This window comes from Nematolebias whitei, chromosome 11 (assembly GCF_014905685.2).
Source record: "Nematolebias whitei isolate Nwh7 chromosome 11, NemWhi1, whole genome shotgun sequence".
NCBI classification, from domain to species: Eukaryota; Metazoa; Chordata; class Actinopteri; order Cyprinodontiformes; family Rivulidae; genus Nematolebias; species Nematolebias whitei.
Genome location: NC_056508.1, coordinates 44,929,769 through 44,949,896, shown reverse-complemented (window position 1 = coordinate 44,949,896; position 20,128 = coordinate 44,929,769). Strand labels below are relative to the sequence as shown.

At 41.7% G+C, this 20,128-nt stretch overlaps 1 protein-coding gene across 1 annotated transcript in view; it reads right to left on the bottom strand.

Moving 5' to 3' along the window:
- Nucleotides 1-19,956, bottom strand: part of bcl2l1 (BCL2 like 1) — a 35,007-nt gene extending 15,051 nt beyond the window's left edge. Inside the window, exons 1-2 of the mRNA XM_037685037.1 lie at nucleotides 19,855-19,956; nucleotides 15,497-16,232 (exon numbers count right to left, since the gene is read on the bottom strand). Coding sequence (XP_037540965.1) covers nucleotides 15,497-16,045 — 549 coding nt within the window. The 5' untranslated portion in view covers nucleotides 16,046-16,232; nucleotides 19,855-19,956. The remainder of the gene's footprint in view (nucleotides 1-15,496; nucleotides 16,233-19,854) is intronic.
- Nucleotides 19,957-20,128: the final 172 nt, after the last annotated feature.

Below are 20,128 nucleotides of genomic sequence, written 5' to 3'. Positions count from 1 at the left end.
GGGGGGGGGGGGGGGGCAGGTTCAGACCTCTCTTTCCACAGCCACCTCTTCCAGCTCTTCTGGGAGGATTCAAAGGTGTTCCCAGGCCAACAGAGAGACGTAGTCTCTCCAGCGTGTCCTGGGTCTTCCCTGGTGTCTCCTCCCATTTGGACATGCCCGAAGCACCTCCTTAGGGAGGCGCCCAGTAAGCATCCTTACCAGATGCACAAACCACCTCAACTGGCACCTTTTGATGTGGAGGAGCAGCGGTTCTACTCCGAGTCTCTCCTGATGACTGAACTTCTCACCCTATCTCTAAGGGAGAATCCAGCTACCCTGCAGAGGAAACTCATTTCAACCATCTGTATCCATGATCTCATTCTTTCTTTTGGTCACTACCCATAGGTGAGGGTAGGAACATAGACCAACCAGTAAACAGAGAGCTTTGCCTTACAGCTCAGCTCCCTCTTCACCACAATGGACTGGCACAGAGTCTGCAGTACTGCTGACACTGCACCAATCCGTCTGTCAATCTCACGCTCCATTTTTCCGTCATCCATGAACAAAACCCCGAGACACTTGAACTCCTCCACTTGAGGCAGAACCTCACCCTCGACCCGAAGAGAGCAATCCACCCTTTTCCAGTTGAGGACCATGGCCTCAGATTTGGAGGTGCTGATTCTCATCTCAGCCGCTTCACACTCGGCTGCGAACTGCTCCAGTGAAATATTAACTCCAGTGTTACAAGGGAGATTATCCTTTCCATTGCTGTCTTTGTTCTTGCTCAGGATGGGAGACTGTGATGAAATGAAGTCTCAACGTTATCTGTTGGCTTCCTCGGATTAAGTTACTAATTGATTTTTTATGTATGTGAATCTTTTTGTACAGTGCCCCAAGACTACTTCTGTTGTGACTTGGTACTATATAAATAAACTGAATTGAGAGCTGGGGATCATGGCACGGTGACGCCAACGGGACCACATCGTCCGCAAAGAGAAGATAAAGAATCCTGAGGCCACTGTACAGGACCCCCTCTGCCCCCTGGCTGGACCGAGAAATTCTGTCCATAAAAGTTATGAACATAATTGGTGACAAAGGGCAGCCCTGGTGGAGTCCAACTCCCACCCTGAAGGGGTCTGACTTACTACCGGCATTGCGAACCAAACTCTCGCACTACTTGTGCGAGAACTGAACAGCCTGTAGCAACAGGTCTCCAATCCCATCAAAGTCCACAAAACACACGTAGAGTGGATGGGCAAACTCCCATGATCCCTCGAGGACCCTAGTGAGGGTAAAGAGCTGGTCCAGTGTTCCATGGCCAAGACGGAACCCGCATTGTTCCTTCTGGATCTGAGGTTTGAGCAACAATTGGACTCGCTTCTCCAGTACCCCTGAATAGACCTTACCAGGGAGGCTAAGGAGAGTGATGTCCCCATAATTGGAGCACACCCTCCGGTCCCCCTTTTTGAAGAGGAGAACCACCACCACAGTCTGCCAATCCAGTGGCACTGACCCAGATGCCCATGCGATGTTGTAAAGGCAACAGTTATGTTCAAACTGATGAATACACCAACCCTGGACCCTGGATTTTTATCATTAGTTTTGCTCCTACATGCTGAAAAAGGGTGTGTAGTACAAAAAAACACTGGTCTTCCGTTTACCATAACTTTTGACTGTGCAGAAAAACTTCTGACTGCAGCCACCTATAGTGCTCATGTGCCACGTCACACTTGCAGGAACATTTCACACTCTGTGGGGGTTTCCCTGAAAATCCCCACCCTGAGACGTGGATTCAGAAACATTCGGTTTCAGTGAGAACGGGGGCTGTTGTGTAAATGAACAGCCAAACGTTTCACTCAAAATACAAGTCGCATAAACGGCCCCTAGACAGTTGAGCATGGGAGGCCCCCACCCCTGTTTAACGATGGGACAGGTTCTCCTCAAAGATGGCTTCCTTCACTTCACTCATCTGTAGGCCAGCAGTCAACTCTTTCAGAGATGAAGATGTACACATCCTTGATAGAGAGGATGTGCACCAGCTGGCTGTAACCAGAAAACTGGCTGATTCATTATGAGAAGGTGCCATTTATAAAACTTGAGTTTGTTGCAGCTTCTCAGACTGAATGAGCCTTTTGAATTTTTTCTCATTCAACCTGTATTTCTACAGGTTAGTCTCATTGAGTCACGAGGACTCATTTTCAAGAGAGACCTGTTTCAGACAAAACCACAGATAAGGTATGGACAACAGTAAACAGCCATAAATTGCATATAAAATGAAAAGTAAATAAAAATAGTGCTATAAAACAAAATAAAATTAAGCTACATTATGAAACAAGGTCTTTTCCAAATTCAGGTGTCGCCACAGCGAGTTATTCTCCATCTCACTCAGTCTTGTGCATCCTCTGTCCTCACTTCAACTAAAAACCAGAACATCCGCATCGATTTTTGCATTGAACTTAATTGTTTATCAAGTTCAAGTCAATTTATTGTCATTCACATCACGTGGTACATGAGGTGAAACAAAATTATGTATTAAGGGTTCTAGTTACACCCAACAACAGCAAAAATATAAAGTGTCAAAAGACAGTTCTGAAATATCAGTTATCAGAGACGGATCAAAGACAAAACGTTTCAACAAGAAGAATCGGTCCAGTGGACTTAACCTTGTTAGATCTTCAGATGACTTCAATATCACTTCAATTCTTTTTTCTGTCTTTTAGTCCATGTCTCTGTCTCCAGACCATACAACATAGCTGGTCTCACCACTGTCTTGTGAACCTTTCCTTTGACATTTGCTGCCACACTTGCCACAAATCATTAAACTTCTCTACGTCCACTCTGCCTGAATTTTCTTCTTCTCCTCTTTACCACACTCTCCATTTTCCCTCTACTATCTTTTCCAACTCCTGATCTAACTGTGTTGTAAAAAAGATCTGTGCAGGGATATAAGAACTTGTCGAGCTCCTAATGTTTACAGTGGCACAACTGAATTTTATGAAAAGGTATAACACTTGGATCACCAGCTCTCCAGAGTTGGACATCTGACAAAATCTAGTCACAAGCCCAGGATGGTCAGAGTGCCGACAGAACAATCTGTAGCGGTGACTGAGCCGGTAAACTTGTGATGACAGAACATCTGGAGTATACAAAATATCTTTTAGGGCGTGGAGAAACAGATCTACTGTATGCTCAGGGAGTGCCAATGATGGCTTATGATCTTGTTAGGGACACTGGCTCACTCCCGTAATGAACTGAAACTGGGCTGAAGTGACTCCTTTTCTTTCAGAATGTCCTTAAATAGCCCGGTGAAACCCAGACATTAAACCTTGAAATTGGTTGAGGAAAGCTTCCAACCGAGATGGATTGGAAGAAATCCAGAAAATGGCCATTCAGCTCCCTCTGTGGCCCAAAGCATTGGAAACATGAAACCTTTCTATATAAAAAAGGCAATAAAGATGTTCTATGATTTTAACACAATGTCTGTACAGTCATTAAAATCAACATGTTGGTCAGCTGGTGGCTACAATGCATTTAAATTTTGTTGCAAATCCCCCCCCCCAAAAAAAAAAAAAAAAAAAACACAAAAAACTAAATTTAGTGACTTTTCTTTCAATGGCGGTTTATTAGAAACCCACAACAGTTCTGAGTAATTCTATTTGGACATTGCTGGATACGTAATGGTCTTCATTTTAAGAATACCCCCAAAACTGACGTTTTTGGACTATTTGACTAAATAAAACAGAATTTGTGAGAAGTTTTGATGGCAGCAGATTAAAGGCTTATTTTTACCACTCACATTAGCCAAACCTGGGAGGTTCTGTAAAAAAATAATGAAAGCTTCTGCACATCTTCACATCTCACCAGGAAAGCTAAAAATGCTCAGAATTTAGTTAATCTTTTAATAATGTAATCAAATTTTAAAGACCTTTCTGTAACAGCTGGTAACTAAAATTTCAAATTAAAGATCCCACTCAAAATGCTCACAGCAGCCACTTTATTTTGTCCACCTGTTCAACTGCTTTTGTTAGCAGAACTACTGTAGCTAATCAGACAATCACATGGCAGCAAATCAATGGCTTTAGGCATGTAACGTGGTGAAGATGACCTGCTGAAGTTTAGACCGAGCGAGAATGGGTAAGAACGGGGCTGTAAGTGAAGGGCTGGTCTACGTATTTCACAAACTGCCAATCTACTTTTATGTGCAACTATATTTAGGGTCTACAGAGAATGGTCTGAAAAAGACCAAATCTCCAATCATCAGAAGTCAGAGCAGAAGGCAGACTGGTTAGAGATAAAGTCTACCAGCTCAGAATGCACAACAACCTTGAAGTGCATGAGTCCACACTGAGTCAGCCTTTCTGATTCTGATCAAACTGACTGACCCATCCTGGTGGTTACCTACTTGGACCTTCAGACTCCAGGGCATCCATGACATTATGTTGCTCCAATACAAACTTAAACAAAACACAATGACTTCAGAAACCTTAACACAGAGTTGCCATTCTTTCTGTACCCCCTCCCAAAAGCATCCAACAAGAAAACAACAGGGGTTTGTCCTTCTTTGTTTTGAAGCATCTGTCCTTCTGCTCCCGTGGTTAGCCTTCTGTCTCAGCACAGAGGTCCAACAAAAATACATGAAAGACTTTGTTTATCCCCACACATGCTTACGTCATTCTCAGAGTTTAGATCTGGCTCTGCACCATAACGAATAATCTCGCAAGATAAATGCTGCATAATCTTCTAAGGTAATGCTTTCTTTAGAGATTTTTTTAGAATACCTATTCATTTTTACCACCCGTCCTATCATTTTAGTGAAGTTATAGTTGCATAATGGTTTAAGCCTTTAAAGCCGTCCATTGAAGAAGTGCGGCCAACAATGTGAGCACCTATTCTTGCATTCTTATCAATGTCCTCATCATTTCCACGAGTTCATCTCTTCCTGATTTTCCTCAAGGTTTTCCGTCCTCCTTTTCATACTTGTGACTCCCGAGGCATTTAAAAAGGGATGAGGCAGTCAGGTCTGCCGCCAAAGATCCCACATGACCGACATAAAAATGAACGAGCACAGAGGAGTAAAACATGGTTCGCTCTCATAACTCGGGCATAATGTTTTTTCATGAGCGAGAAGGAAAGCCCACTTTCTGGATTCAACACATACATATCAAATAAGGTAAAAAAAAAATAAAATTTAGGCAAAAACAAAACCTGGACTGCTCAATCAAAGAGTCAAATTGATAAAAATGCAGCCACTGTGTGGAAAAAATATGAAGCATCCATAATACACTGGCCAATCTCTGAAGAAGAGTGCATTCATTCGAATCCTGATGTTTAAAATGTGCATGCCTTATCTAGCTGAGGGTTTTCTTTCCGTCGCTCTGGATGTGGTTCTCCTCCACTTATTTTTTGAACGTGTCATTTTAAAATTGAGAATGTGACATTTTAAAGCTGACAGGCAGCAGCACAATGCAGAAAAGGATTCAACTGTCATTTGCAACTAGAAGAAGGTCATGCCAGAGAGCTTGAAGGAAAGTGGCGAGATAAGAACTTCAGACCATTCTTCTTTAATCTTTTGGGTAAGAATGATGGAAAACTTGAGCTCAGGCAGATCAACGGTAAGTGGAACAACCTGCATGGAAGACTGGCTGAAACCAGTCCTTGTAGACATTTATGGTTGTTTTCAACTTCAGGATTTTGGCAGCATGACCTCTACTGAAGGCATGATTATCAATGCTGGCATTCCGGAGACGGTGAAGGGAGGATGAGAAGCTGGTCTGAAGTTTGGTGGATGATTTCCAAGCAGAAGAAAGCAACTAAAACATGAGGAAATTAAATCATTAAACCTCCCTTCAGTGATGACACTTGTGACTGTTTGTGCCAGGCACCAACAAGTGCACGTGCACTCTTTTCTTCTACTTTTGGACCACGGAGCCGTCATGATACAAGCCTACTTGTGTGTGTGAGCGTGCTTGAGTTGAGCCGGCGGTGAGACCATGAATTAAAGAAGAGATTAATGAGTCAGGACAAGGAGGCTCAGACTCCAATCTGTTCCCTGTCGTACTCTGGGGGCCGTTTCTCCACAAAACCCAATTCTGTCAGCAAACACACACACTCTGCACACACGTTTTGCATGTTCACACCGCTGAGACGCAGCAGGAAAGCTAAGGACTCTGGAATAAGTGTGCACGTCTGGCAGAGAGAGCACATGCTTAGGACAGCGTAGAGACAGGAGGAGAACTGAGCTGAAGCAAAGACAATAGAAAAGCTCCTCGGCTGGATGTCTTCAGAAATACAACACTCCACCCTGTAGGCCATCACCCCACCCTGACACCTCACCATGACCTCAAGACCTGCCATCTGTCTGGGAGAGCTGAAGGAGAAACGCACAAGTAACGAGCCGGACTGGAGTGAGACGAAAGGAACGAACAAAGAGACAGTGTGGGACAACATTCGAAAGTACAATTAGATGAAACTGCGAAGACAAAAAGGATGGAAAAAGATTTTACTAAGGGAAAAACCCAAGAGGAGAGAAACATAAAAAGTAATGGAAAGTACCTCTAAACCCACACTTCCTATCACGGACTGCATATTTTCATCAAGTTTGACAACATAAAAGAAAGTGTTCCTCAGAAACACTGAAATATCAGCAGAATTAAACACGTTTTTTATTTTTTTACACATAGTTTCGATTATCTCCTACTACTGATTATAAGGTCTGGCTTCAATGCTTTCCCCCTGGCCATTCATTGAATATAAACAGTGATGGCCTTGATGCGTTTTATCATTTAGTCCTGTATAAGACGACTTACATTATCATGAAATATCAGCCCTTTATAATATAAACTACGAGGCTTACTAATCCCATGATATGGCTAATAAGCTGATGATGGATATGATCATAGAAGAAACAGCGAGTAAAGCAGAGAAAAGACAGACAGAGAGAGAAAGATGGAGGGATAAAACCCAATCTGTAAGGAGAGGGATGCGGGTGAATGCTTGGGCTTTACTGTGGGGATGCAGGAAGATAATAAAAATAAAAAAAACTGAGGGAAGAAAGAATCCGTCTCTGGAGGAGAAAGAGATGAAGTAAAAAAAAATAGAGGACAAGTAGAATGAGGGAGAGAAGGGAACAGAGAGGAAGATGGGGAGGGGTGTTCTTGCCTGTGACCCGATTTCACCACTAAGCTTTGAAAAAGTAGAGCAGCACATTGGCAACTGAACGCAGAACGTTCAGTGCACTGCAGACATCCAGATGCTCCGCTCTTACATGTACACTGAATATGGAGAAGAATACATTTTATGCAAAGAGCATCGTTTATGCTGCTAAACCTACTGACCCACAAACGGCATCATCATCAGGCTGAGTCACCGGCTTCATGGTCTTCTCGCAGCCTTCTTGGCATCTCCCTTCCTACAAACCTCCATTCTCAGCTCTGTTGCTCAGTTTCTGACAAGGTGTTGAAGCTCTACATGCTGGTGTTATGAACACAAACACTCTTCCATTGCACAGTTTAGCATCTGCTTATACAAAGTCTAGAAAAAGCAACGCATCAACATCTTGATGCCGTTACATCAGTGTGGATGTGTGTGTACATAAGAGAAATACAAACTAGAGAAATATTTGTGAACGCCGAGTGTTGAATGGCTGCTGAAATTTGCAGAAGCAAAGAGTTATGAAAGCTAAAAGAAGCAGGACAGTAGCTAAAATCTAAAAAAGGAGCAAAAGATGCAGAAAAAGCAGCTTTTAACTAATATCAGCACAAAACAAAACCAGAACAAGCAGATTTCAAAACAGATCTATTGTTAGGAAGGAATCGTTAAGATCTCAACGCATTTCTAAGAGTGAAATGTTTTTGAACAAAAAGGTAAATAACTTGAAATGTCTAAGTTAGAAAAATTAGAAGCCACAGAACCATCTATTAGCTGATTGTCTTGATTAACGAATGGCTAAAATAGCACCAAGTTGGAAAAATTGATTGAGACAAAAAAAATAAATAAATTGTTTAGAAACTGGAACAGCATTGACACAAACAGATTTATCCGAAGTGCAACTTTTTTTTTTAAAGTTGTGATTTCTCAATGCGTGAGAGCAGGATGCTTCAGAGCTACAGATATCGCCTTTCACATGACCAACTCCGCTCTGACCGAAGTCGTAAACAAACGGACGCACAGACGGGGGAGTTGTTGTTAAAACGTGTTTTTCCAGCTTTTACATACAGTACACGGAGCAGAGCAGGAAGACCAGACCTGCCCCCGTAAACCAAAACTGCCACAATAAACCATCACATAATTAACGGAGTCTGCTTGTACGCCACTGCTCTTCGCACCACTTGTGAAAATTCAGCGCAGTTCAGATATTTTCGCAGACGTGCCCAACTCTTACATAAAAATAATCTGTTGCGTCAATCTCTGGGGGGGGGGGGGTTACAACACACAAATCTAAAAACATGATTGATCTCTGATGCTCTCATGCTACAACCCTGTGACCCACATGAACAAATAGTCACAACTGATGCGACACAACTAATGCACGCGTTTAATATATGCATACAAAAACAAAAGAGTCGGGTTCATGGTTGAGCAGCTACATTCATGATATCGCTCTGCACCGAGCCACCCACCACACAGTCGTGTGACGTGGTTTGAACAAAAGTAGCCGCCATTGATCCGATGCAAAAAAAAAAAAAAAGGTTTGCAGGAATTTTGTCTCCGAGCGTCACCAGCTAAAGGACGAGGCAAAGACAAAAGTCACTTTTCGATCAGATCGTCCTTTTCAGCGGTGGCTTTGTCTGCGAAGAGCGATAACACACCTGTGTGGAACAACTAAAAAGCCAATATAGCAAATTTCTCTGTATGTGTGTGTGGGGGACCCCAGGTTCTTTGTTTGAGAAAGTCATGTGACCAGTCTGACTTGGCGTCGTCCCCTCCCCTCTGCAGTGCGCCACCATACAATAAAAAACACTCATATCTAAGACAATAACAACCCACGCCACGTACAAAATTACAAACATGCAATCATTCAAGTTTCTGAACATTAAAACTCAGAAAGTTGATTAAAAAAATTTTTTAAAACATCTTCCTCAGTTAATTAGCGATGAAGACAAGAGGAGGATGAGGCGTAGGGAGACGAGAAGGGACCAAAACATGGACGACGGGTAAGGTGAAGGTGGTGAAGACGATAGCAGCTGGGGGGGGGAGAAATGTGGGGGTGAAGAGGCCGAATCAAATCACGGGGAATCGATAAGAGCCAATGTTGCAGCAGTGTGTGCGAGTGTTTTCTCAACAAATTTACAGGACAAAGCACTGGAATGCAGGCGGACTGCATTAGTGCAAAGATTGAAGAAGTGCGTGGTTTGGTGCATTTAGATGTCGGACCAGAAACAGATGTAGCAACATGAGCGAGAGAAAAAGGGAGAGTCTCACAGAGTAGTAGAGTTCAAAAATGACGACCTGAGATGTAATGGGAGCAGTAAAAAAAAAAAAAAAAAAAGTACAAAAATCAATTGGTGGCAGGAAGAGGTGTGCACGTAAAGAAGATGGAGACACAGATGGAGAGATGTAAAGAAGATGAAGCTCGGGGATGGGGGAGGGAGGAGGCGGTCCAGATAGGTCCCACGGGTGAGATTTCCTGTTCTTCTACGTTAGAGCAGCCTGACAGACGACTCAGTCGATCTAACTGCGGATACGATGTGCATGTTAATTACAGAGGAAGACGGAGAGTAAATAAGCCCGCCGTACAGGAGGGCACAGAGGACGCTCAGGTGCTTCCCGAGTCACAACAAGTCAATGAAGTGACCTTCTGAAGGCTATTAATTACACTCCCCGTGTCCATCCCACGTTATAACGGACTGCACATATTTACAATTACACACTTCTGTTAAAAGTTACGCTACACGTCTGTTACCAACAGCTTCTAGGAAAAAGACCAATAGGAACCGTTTGTGGTGGTTCCTACTAAATATTCATAATTTGATCACAAATTTAAACTTCTGTATTTTAATGGAAAATTCCCCAAAACAGATACATCTGTACGTTCTGGTAAATGAGCCCTAAAAGGTTCATTTTTAACATATTCCTCTAAGCTACATGCAATGTCTTCCACTGTGTAAACTAAAGTGTTTTAAATAACAAAACTCTAGAAATATATTTTTTTTATATTATGATGCAGACGCACACAACCCATTGATCCTGAACTTTTAACTGTGTGAAATTAAAATAAAATTACGGGGAACCCTTTTATTACTCGCATATATGCATTTAGTCACTGCTGTTAATTTTGTATTTTTTTTTCCATTCAACCTTTATACAGTAAATGTATTAAATGAGTTTTGCTTCTACAAAGAAATATGACTGAATTAAAAGTTCTCAATGCAAAGTCACAGACAGAAGAAAAAACAAACAAAAAAATAAAAAAAATCAAAGAAAAAAGAAAAATCTCGACTTTCTTTTTCTTATTTTGATGACTGAGTTCTTAAATATATCACATAACATACGTGAACGGCCGCCAACTAGTACATAAGTTTACCTGTAACAGCCAAAGTGACTGAAAACGTTGATGCATTGGTACGTTTTTAAGCTCAGATTTGTTGATTAGAGATTAAAATATATACTATATCAGTATACGAGGAAACCTATTAAAGTAAACAACAAAGTCCATGCTCAATAATCCAGGTATACAATCCAACATTTTTTAATCAGGTCATTGGACAGTTTCTTTCAGATGACCCGACTGAAAAATGTTGGACTATTAAAGTAAAACCGCACCATTTGATGTAGATCAAAATAGCATTTTTATGTGTTTGATTTCACATTTTGCAACGAGATCCTTTCATTTAAATCCTTATTTGCGAAACATCATGCGCTGCGTCCACGAGAAAGAAATCCGAGCCACAACGGAGAACACAATCCTCTTGAAGCCAACTTTCCCTGACCTTTCTGAAACCACTGCAAGCACAAAGCACAACGACTGAACTAATGATATCTTTTTCCCCTCGTTTTTCCACTGAAACCCCTCCTCATACCCATAAAGCTCCAGCCAAGCATCCCTGACCACGGCAACGTTGTACGTCTAAACGAGTTTAGCCTTTATTAGTCTGTCAGCGAGAGGAAAAAAACGTTGTTTTCCCCAGTAGCAGGTTCAGATATTATTCATCTATAATTGGTAATAACCCCATACCCCCACCCTGAGGCAGCTAAATCTCCACTGAGTAATCACTGCCATCGCCTCCTCTGGTGGAAACGGCATTATTAGGTCGATGCACTGTCTGTACCGCTGCTGTCTGCCAAGGAGGTTTATTATCCGACGATGTACGGTTTTACTTCAGTTCTTTTCAAACCACAAGCTGAAGTGGGAGAACCTGGCTGAGTGCATTCATCTCACACCCTTAGCTACGATCCAATATATCAGCACCCTGGACAGTGAAGGCTCCAAAATAAGCTCCGGCGGGATCATTTAAGCTGAGGCTTCCAGTTTTTTATGACAGCGAGGTTCTCTCTGTTGTGCAAAACACCTTTCACTTTTCAATATTTACCTCCCAAACTGAATATTTCTCCTTTTCAGAGTGCCCGTCTCTTGAATTTTGGAGGGGTTTTGAACAAAAAAAATATATATAAAAATAAAAAGGCAGCACAGGAAAAGAGCTGCTCTCAGTCGCAATGTTCTACACAACTATTTTATATTCAAAATAATATTTTTTTCAGTTAAAAACTGAAACAAAAACATTGGGTCTTGTTAGAAAAGACCAACGCTGGTTATTTCACCACTGACTACAAAAATAGTTTACCACATTATTATGTCAACACTGAAAACTGTCATTTTGCTTTGAAACATACATAAAAAACATTAAAATCTAGTTTTCAATTTTTAGAATGTATCCCCCCCTTACTTTTCCTGAAATATTTCCATAAAATAACTAGAATTTTAATTGCATTAATAAAATGAGACTCCTAGTTGAGTGAAACAATAATAAAAGACCTCGCTGCTGCTTAAAGCAAACTAATATTTCATCAGCAAATACCTGCTTCACAGCTATACCCACATCTGCCAACGGCTTTGACTTTATTCCTGCGAGGAGGCATCGGGGGAGACGAAAAAGGAAGAGGGAAATAAAAGACAAGAAAAAAAAACTCTACAAAGTCTCGTGTGGGTTTACTGAGAGACTGCCATGTTTCAGAGAAAGTGTGGGTTGGGTTTGAACTGGTAAGCCACAGTGACAAAGAGGGGAAAAACAGTAAAGCCATGAGAAACGGTGAAAGCAACGGCAGTAAAATCCCTTCTGACGTTTAGTTTCACTGCCATTCTAAAAGTTCCAGCTTTTTGGACAACTTAAACAGGATTGTTATCAGACTAGAGAGCTCTTTACCCTTCCACTCTTCAACAAACGAATCTCTAAAGCATGACAATAAACATCTTATGCACAGCTCAGTGAGGACAGAAGTGGCATCATGCGCTCGAGACGATGTCATCTGCCCACAAGAGCAGCGAAACCGACTGCGGAGACACTCAACATTTGTATTTTTATTTATTTGTTTTTTTTACTGTAACGAATTATATTCGGACAGTTGTTTGCTAAGCCTGTCTGTTAAAACTTTTAATCAAACTGTGAAATAAATGAGTAAAATCAACAGAACGGGCAACAGCAAAGCCTCAATCTGCCTAAAAACGCTTCCAGGCACAGGGATGGCAGTTTCCATAGGACCGACCTTCGACCTGGTATTGTCCATTGCTGGGGTGAAAATAAACAGCTTCTGCCCTGTCGCTCTACATTGTGAAATCAAACGGTCACAGCAACAAAAACAGCTGACCTGAACCGTCCCGGCAGTGAACACGAGCACACTGACTCACAAGCACACAACAACACTGCATACTGTACCAGGATGGACCACTTTGCAACTAAATTCAGAAAAGAGAATACAGCTTTCATGTGCATGCAGCTGCCTTGGTGAAGAAAACAACAGATAAAAAAATGTACTGATAAAACTGGTCAGACGCTGAGGGAGTGGAAGCACAAAGCACAGAGCCAATCAAGGGAACAGAGTAAAACAAAGGACTTTCTGTAAAAGCCCTGGACTTGATCCACTCTGTGATGAGAACTTCGATCACCAAGGCAGGTGGGCTGAAAGAGAGCTACAAAGCCCAGGAAAAGGCCGTTAAGCCCCCAGTTCGATTCAGTTCATTGAACTACCAGCTGCTGATCAATTAGTGGACAGCTGAAGCAGCTGCTGACCACGCAAACATTCTGGGTTTTTTACTCGTTATAAACGCAGACGTTCTTTTACAACATGTGCAGACTTCTCCTGTATGTTATTCTCCATCATTAGATTTAATCTGAAGTATTTTCTCATCTGCTGGTCACAGAGCTAAATAATCTTTTACTGACATGAGACAAAGACCCACAACACATGATGCATGTGGGACGTTAACATGTTCAAGGAGGTCTGAAATAGAAACACTGAAATAAATGGTCAACCACAATGGCTTTGATGTTGGTAGAAGGTATGTCTCGTCCTTATTTACTGCCAGCACGGCAGCTCCAAGGAGTCAAACCCAAACTCACGCAAGAAGCCCAATGCTTTGTCTTTAGTTTTTATAATCATCAGCAACTGCACTTCAGAGAAGGTGGTATTACGTTTCTTAGGCAAGTATTGTGTCATATTACACATTAAAAACTTGGAACTTCTTAGATTTTGCTGCGATTTTGTTTTTATAAATTAAAAAATATCTGCAATAGGATGGTACTTTGGAGTAAGCTGTTTGGGGAAGAATCAGTTTTGTTGTTTCCTTGAATGATGAAGCCTTCCGGATCGAAGGCAAAACGTTTCAGCACAAAAAAAAGAAACTGTCCAGATGACCCGACTGAAAAATGTTGGATTGTATACCTGGATTATTGAGCATGGACTTTGTTGTCATCTGCTATAGACCTACACTTCACCTATAGACAAAATAAACATGTTAAAAAAAAGAAATTAGCATAAAGGGTAGAGAAACGCTCAAATATATGTCTAAATATTTAAGTACATATTCTATAGAGTATAAATATTACCAGAATTATGATAAAAGACTACATTATAGAAGTTATTCTTTGAAGTGTAATTAACTACACTACAGATATTGGTAGTAGAGTTATGATTAGACCAAGTAAGGCATGTAAAGAACTTAATTTAAGTGAACTGATCTAGCTATACGATTACAACACTTGGTAAATTTTATCACCAAGCTGAAAACCAGATAATTAGAACCGACAGTTTTTGAAAGTTTAATTAGTTAAAAACCTAATACTTGATCCATGAGTGCAGGCCACATGGTTGATGGTACTGGGACAGTAGCAAATCAAGTTGGCATTTTGCAGATTGTAATACATGACCAGGCTTGGTAGGAGGGGATCTCCGTATTCAACTGTCCCCCTCTTACAATGCTGTTATTGCTAGTATCACTCAGCCCTCTGTGAATAGTAAGCAGCCATCAGGATCAGCTTTATTGTCATTGCACGGACAGGTGTGATGAGGGCACCAACGAACAATAGTTAGGGCTCTAACAATCAACTGTTAGGCTGATGCTCCTCCTTTTACATGGGAATAGCCAGTTCTGGCTGTCAGCAGCAAACTGGTTGATCCATTGTGAGAAGGTGCTGCTTATAAGACAGAGTATTGTTGCTGTGCCTCAGACTGGAGAAGTATTTTGGAAAAAAGACAAAATGTCTCAGGTAGAAAGATCTAACAAAGTTAAGTCAAGTCCTCCGGACGAATTCTTCTTGGTCAAACGTTTTGTCTTTTATCCAAAAGACTTGTTCAGGCTGAGGAGCTGCAATAAACTATCCTAAAGAGCACCTTATCATAGTGGATCAACCAGTTTGCTGGTGACAGACAAAGCTAGTTTACATACAAAAGGAGAACCATCAGCCTAATCACCGATCGTTAGAGCCCTAACAATTGGTCGTTGGTGCCCTGATGGCCACTTGTTATTCACAGAGGGCTGAGTGATACTTGCAATAACAGCATCGTAAGAGGGTGATGGTTGAACACGGAGACCACTGACCCCATTTAACGATGGGCAGGTTCTCTTCACGAAGATGGATTCCTTTACTCCTCTCTCAAATTCTCTCCTCCCTCTATTTTATGCTTCTTTTTTTACTGATGACCCAGCATTCACAATGTGCTAACGTGTGGCTTTGACATGTAATGAGTGCATACAGGTGTAGCACCTAGCAAGATGGCATCTACAAATCTCACCAGTGCATTTCTTTTTCAGTGGATGAAACACAACGTGCAGCTCAAGGTGTTACAAAATATGTAAACAAAATAAATATAACTAGTTTTGAAGGATAAGAAAAAAAGATTTATTTCTCTTACTTCCTGCTGAGTGCTGCCAGCAGACATGTAAACATTTTCTGTGCAGAAAATTTGAGCTTAGCCTGCCCATGTAACCAAACCAGCAGTATTAAAGGCACCTCTGTGTGTGTCTCAGTACAAACAAACAGCATGACAGTACAGTTACTGTGTGCGTGAGTGTTTTTACACTCACCCATCCCCCTTGACTCTGAATCCAAGGCTGAATGTGGTTGTCCAGGTACACGGTCATCCACTCCACAATCCTGCCCACCAGGGGACTCATCTCCTTCTCGACGCACTCGACACACAGCGCTCCACCAAACGCAAACAGACCCACGATGCGGCCCCAGTTGACGCCGTCCCGGAACACCTCGTCCATCACATTCTCAAAGCTTTGGTAGGCGGTGGCGGGTGTGATGTGCAGCTGGCTGTGAAGGTCGCTGAACGCGCGGGCGTACCGCAGCTCGAACTCGTTGGCCGTGTCCCGTAGCGCTTCTTTCACTTTGTCCATGTTCGCCGCCATCGGCAACGGTTGCTGCCGCAGCGGAGACGCTGGCGGTGTCCCAGGACTTGTCCCATTAAAAGTCCCGTTGGCGTGTGTCTCTGTCCTCTCTGCGTCCCCCAACCCTGCGTCCCCACCAGTCCTGTTCGGAGGATCACCGAGTATGTGGATGAGTGGATAGTTTCTCTGTGACAGTTTATACCTAATATAGAAAAGCACTAGTTCTTTGTTTTGAGACATTTTGTCCTTAAATATCCTTCTCTCTCTCTCTCGGCTTTGATCTGTCTCTTTGCTCCTTTCTCGGTCAATCCTTGCTGTGCTTCCTCCTGCGTTTCTTCTGCTCAGACCACCATGGTCAGCTGATAGCCACAGGACACTTGGAGAGTGATAATCAAACCTACGCAAGGCTGACAAATCAGCTCAGGCCCTGCAGAGAGATAAAAATGAGGGGTCAGAGTCTGGATAGCCTAACCGTAGACAATCATGTGAGCAGGCGAAAGGGGATGTGGGGGGTGTTTGGGGACAGCTACGGACTTTCAAATGAAAGTTGGACAGGTGGGGTCAAAGAGCATCTCTAATTGGTCCGTTACATATGGAGCAGATGGTGATGTATTAATGAGGCAATAGTTTAGTAAATGTGTGTTGGAGAAACAGAGGGCGAGATGGTGCGAGGAAGGTGAAGAGAGATCAGACGCCGTGCGGCCTGGTGATCCACGCAGACAGTTGCTATAGTTATCAGCGACCTCTGACCTCCAGTTAGAGCATTTAGGACACCTTGTTTATCTAAGCTCCATGATGTCGGTAATCTTCAACTCAATCACTTCTCATTCAAACTGCCCACATAAGGGACTGTCCTTCGTTATCTCCAGCATTTACGCCTCATCATGTGACATGTGGTGTGACAAATTTTACATATCACTGTCATGGTCTCATGTCACAGCTCCAGTTTGCTTTAATAAAGTCTGACACAATCCATCCTGATGCATGCTCAATAATCCAGGTAGAAAAATCTAAAAAAAAAAGTCAAGGCTGGTCCTCTGGACACTCAAAAAACAAAAACGAACAAAAAACAGAAACAGGAAGAAGTCTTTCGGATTAAAGACAAAACGTTTCTACTTTTTTTTGTTTGCTTTTTTGAATGTCCAGAGGAACAGACTTAACTTTTTTTTTTAGATCTGACACAATGTGGTTCAGGTGTGCCTAAGTGTTAAAAATCAATGTTTTTCCTTTTAATTATAAATTTTAACTTTATTGTTTAAAGCCAGATCAAAATTAAATTACTCGGCCAATTGAGTTTTTGTCCTTAAAAGTGCATAAAATGCTTTTAACACTTGCCAAATTGTTTTTAGTATTTTTTTTTATTGCATATCAATTAGTTCTTAAAAAATTGCAATTAAGGGTTGTGGACAATGAAAAACTACCACATAAATTTGTTTACTATGGAAACAACCAGAGACAACAGCAACATCCATGGAAGAGCAGATTAGGATGGAAAAGTCCAACATTTCTGAGGTAATGTTTACTCTGAGTCATCGAGTAAGGTATGCAGAGAAAAAGGCTTTGTTTGTATTGAATGTGGACCCACATTACAGAACTTCATATATGCGAAATCTACTAAAGTTAACAATTTCAAACTGCATCCTTTGAGACGTTTTTCTTATGTTTAATTTTATAGTTTGCAGGGAGTACCTTTACTGTTTAATGTTAAGCTGCCTAAACACTTGATGTTCAACGTGAGATCATTAGCTACTTTGGGCTCGATTCTGATTAAATTTTCCAACAAGAATGGAAAAAGCGTGACAGTTTAGTAAAGCTGCCGCCTCTCAGTAAGAAGGTCACCGGATCAAATCCCGGCCGGGGCCCTTTCTGGGTGGTTTGCATGTTCTCTAGATGCGTGGGTTGTCTCCAGGTACTCTGGTTTCCTCCCACAGACTAAAAACTAACCTAAAAATGTTTTTAAGCTAATTGGCAACTCTAAATTGTCCCCAGGTGTGAGTGAGAGTGAATGCTTGTTTGTCTCGTTTATCTCTGCGATGCGCTTGAGACCTGTCCAGGGTGTCCCTGGCCTCTCCCACAGTGACTCCAGTGACCCCCGCGACCCAAAAAAAGAAAGAAGCGGGTAAAGATAATGAATGTATAGAAGAATGGAAAAATGTGAAGCTTTCAGACTTTTGAATGTACCAATGTTTCTATTGTTTTAGGGTTTCTATAGAAAAACAAGTATTGTAGCAAATTGTTCAAGATTTTATGTAAAATGACAAACAAAACACAAATGATCAAATCAATGTTAGCTTAAAAAACGCATTTATGAGAAAACAGCTCTATATTATATGCATTATTAGCTGTATTGTTGCTGTGACACAGTGACAAGAATAGCTGCTGCACTAATGCAACCTATTTTAAAATGCAGCTGCAGAAGGAGACAACACTTTACAACTTTAAATGCTCCTTTAGATATCATGAAACTATTTAATTTAGTGCAGGTCAAATAAATAATAGAAATCTCTGTTTGACTTCCACAAACCTTTCCTCATTTCCTGCTTTCGTTTTAGCTTGCGTATAAACACAAAAAGATGTGAGAGGAACATAACTAAAAGTCTAACAGTTAACATGTGGAAACATGACCTTTCCTGTAATAACGCTGACATTTAAGTTGGTAAGTAAACGGGACTAATAATTAGCGTCAGATAAATCATAGGAACTTCCTGCAAATGGTCCTAACTTAGCAAAAAATGTCCAAAAACGTTTTCTGAAAATACACATCTTGCGCACAATTTACTCATAATTCATTGCAAAGGACATATAATCAGACGCAGTGTTTACATAGGCCACATGGTCCCATGCCACCAACACGTGGCTCGGATTTCTCTCTTTTTTTTAAAGCTCAACACGATGTAAACACAGCAGCCCTCCATTAACAAAACAAACGACGCCTGAACGCAGCATTTTGTTTTAAAACACACTGGCGCAGATATTACAGCCAATAAAAAAAAAATCACACCAGCGTGCACGCCTGTTTATCAGGGTGGAATCTGGACTGTAATCCAAACATAAAAACGATTAAACTTTTCTGAGTCAGGACTTTGAATCGAATCTCTAGATTAAACATTAACTACAACACGCCCTCTGCACTGTAGATAAATACAGATGAAAACGTCTTACCAGAACTGGTTTAAAAAAGAACAATAGTCTCTGTGGGAAAAGCTCCAACTTCAGTCAGCGTGGTGTTCTTCGTGTCCAAAAAACTGTCAAAGCGCTATCTGGTTAAGTTAACCACATTGTGACCAGGTTAGTAACAATGCGTGTCCTACGTGCTTCCTTTAAACCCCGCCCCCTACAACGTGACGCACGCGACGCTGCCAGCAGAGCTCTTTAAACCGGACAGAACTGCCTCGTGATTTCCGCCGATTATATGAAATAAAAAATATTTAAAATGTTCTCATTTTAACTGAACAACAAAAGTAAATCTATATATATTTAGATAGTGAGGTTTAACACGCACGTTCTATCGAAATGTTTTTCATAAAAGGGAAGCGGAGGAGACCCTGAACACACCATCGGATCATTCCATTCTCCTGACATAAATACTGGGAGTAGGACCTTAAATTACGCCACGTACAAATAAATACACTCTTCGCAACACCACCCTGTTCCAGCTATAAACGGGTTACACCACATACGATCTTAATAATAAATAAAAAAAACTGAAGCGCAATAAAGATGCAGCTTAGCTAACGATACGAGGCCGCCTGTCAGTCCGGAGGCTCACTGCAACACTGCGAGCTTTAATGGGGGTTCCATTAACGTTAAAACATTTGTAAAAATCCATAAAAAATAAAAATAAAAAAAAAGGCAGAAAGAAAAATCGTGTGTGAAACGAAACTAAAAGTGTCGCCCCCCCCCCCAACCAAAAAAACCTTTGCTGTAGGAGGAAAAGCAAGCCCCAGATTAACAGATTACTGCGGTCACTACATACACAATTTTCACGGCGTCATTAACGCACGAGCATCGGAACCGCGTTCGTCCAAACACTCGGCTGAACCTCTTACTTGTAGGACGGTCTTCTTCAGTCATGTCTTTGCGGCGTTACACTTTCCAACCCGACATTCATGCTAGCCTGCGAGGCTAACGCTGAAAGAAACCGACTAGCCCGCCCACCTTTACGTCCTTTACGTACCATCACGGCTCAGTCCGGCCGAATGAAGCGCAACTTTATTTTATCGGTTAAAACCGGAAGTCAGTTAGCGTTAGCTCACAGCTAATACAAGCATAAACCAAGGAACTAACGAAAAAGGCGAGTTCGGTTAAAAAAAAAAAAAAAAA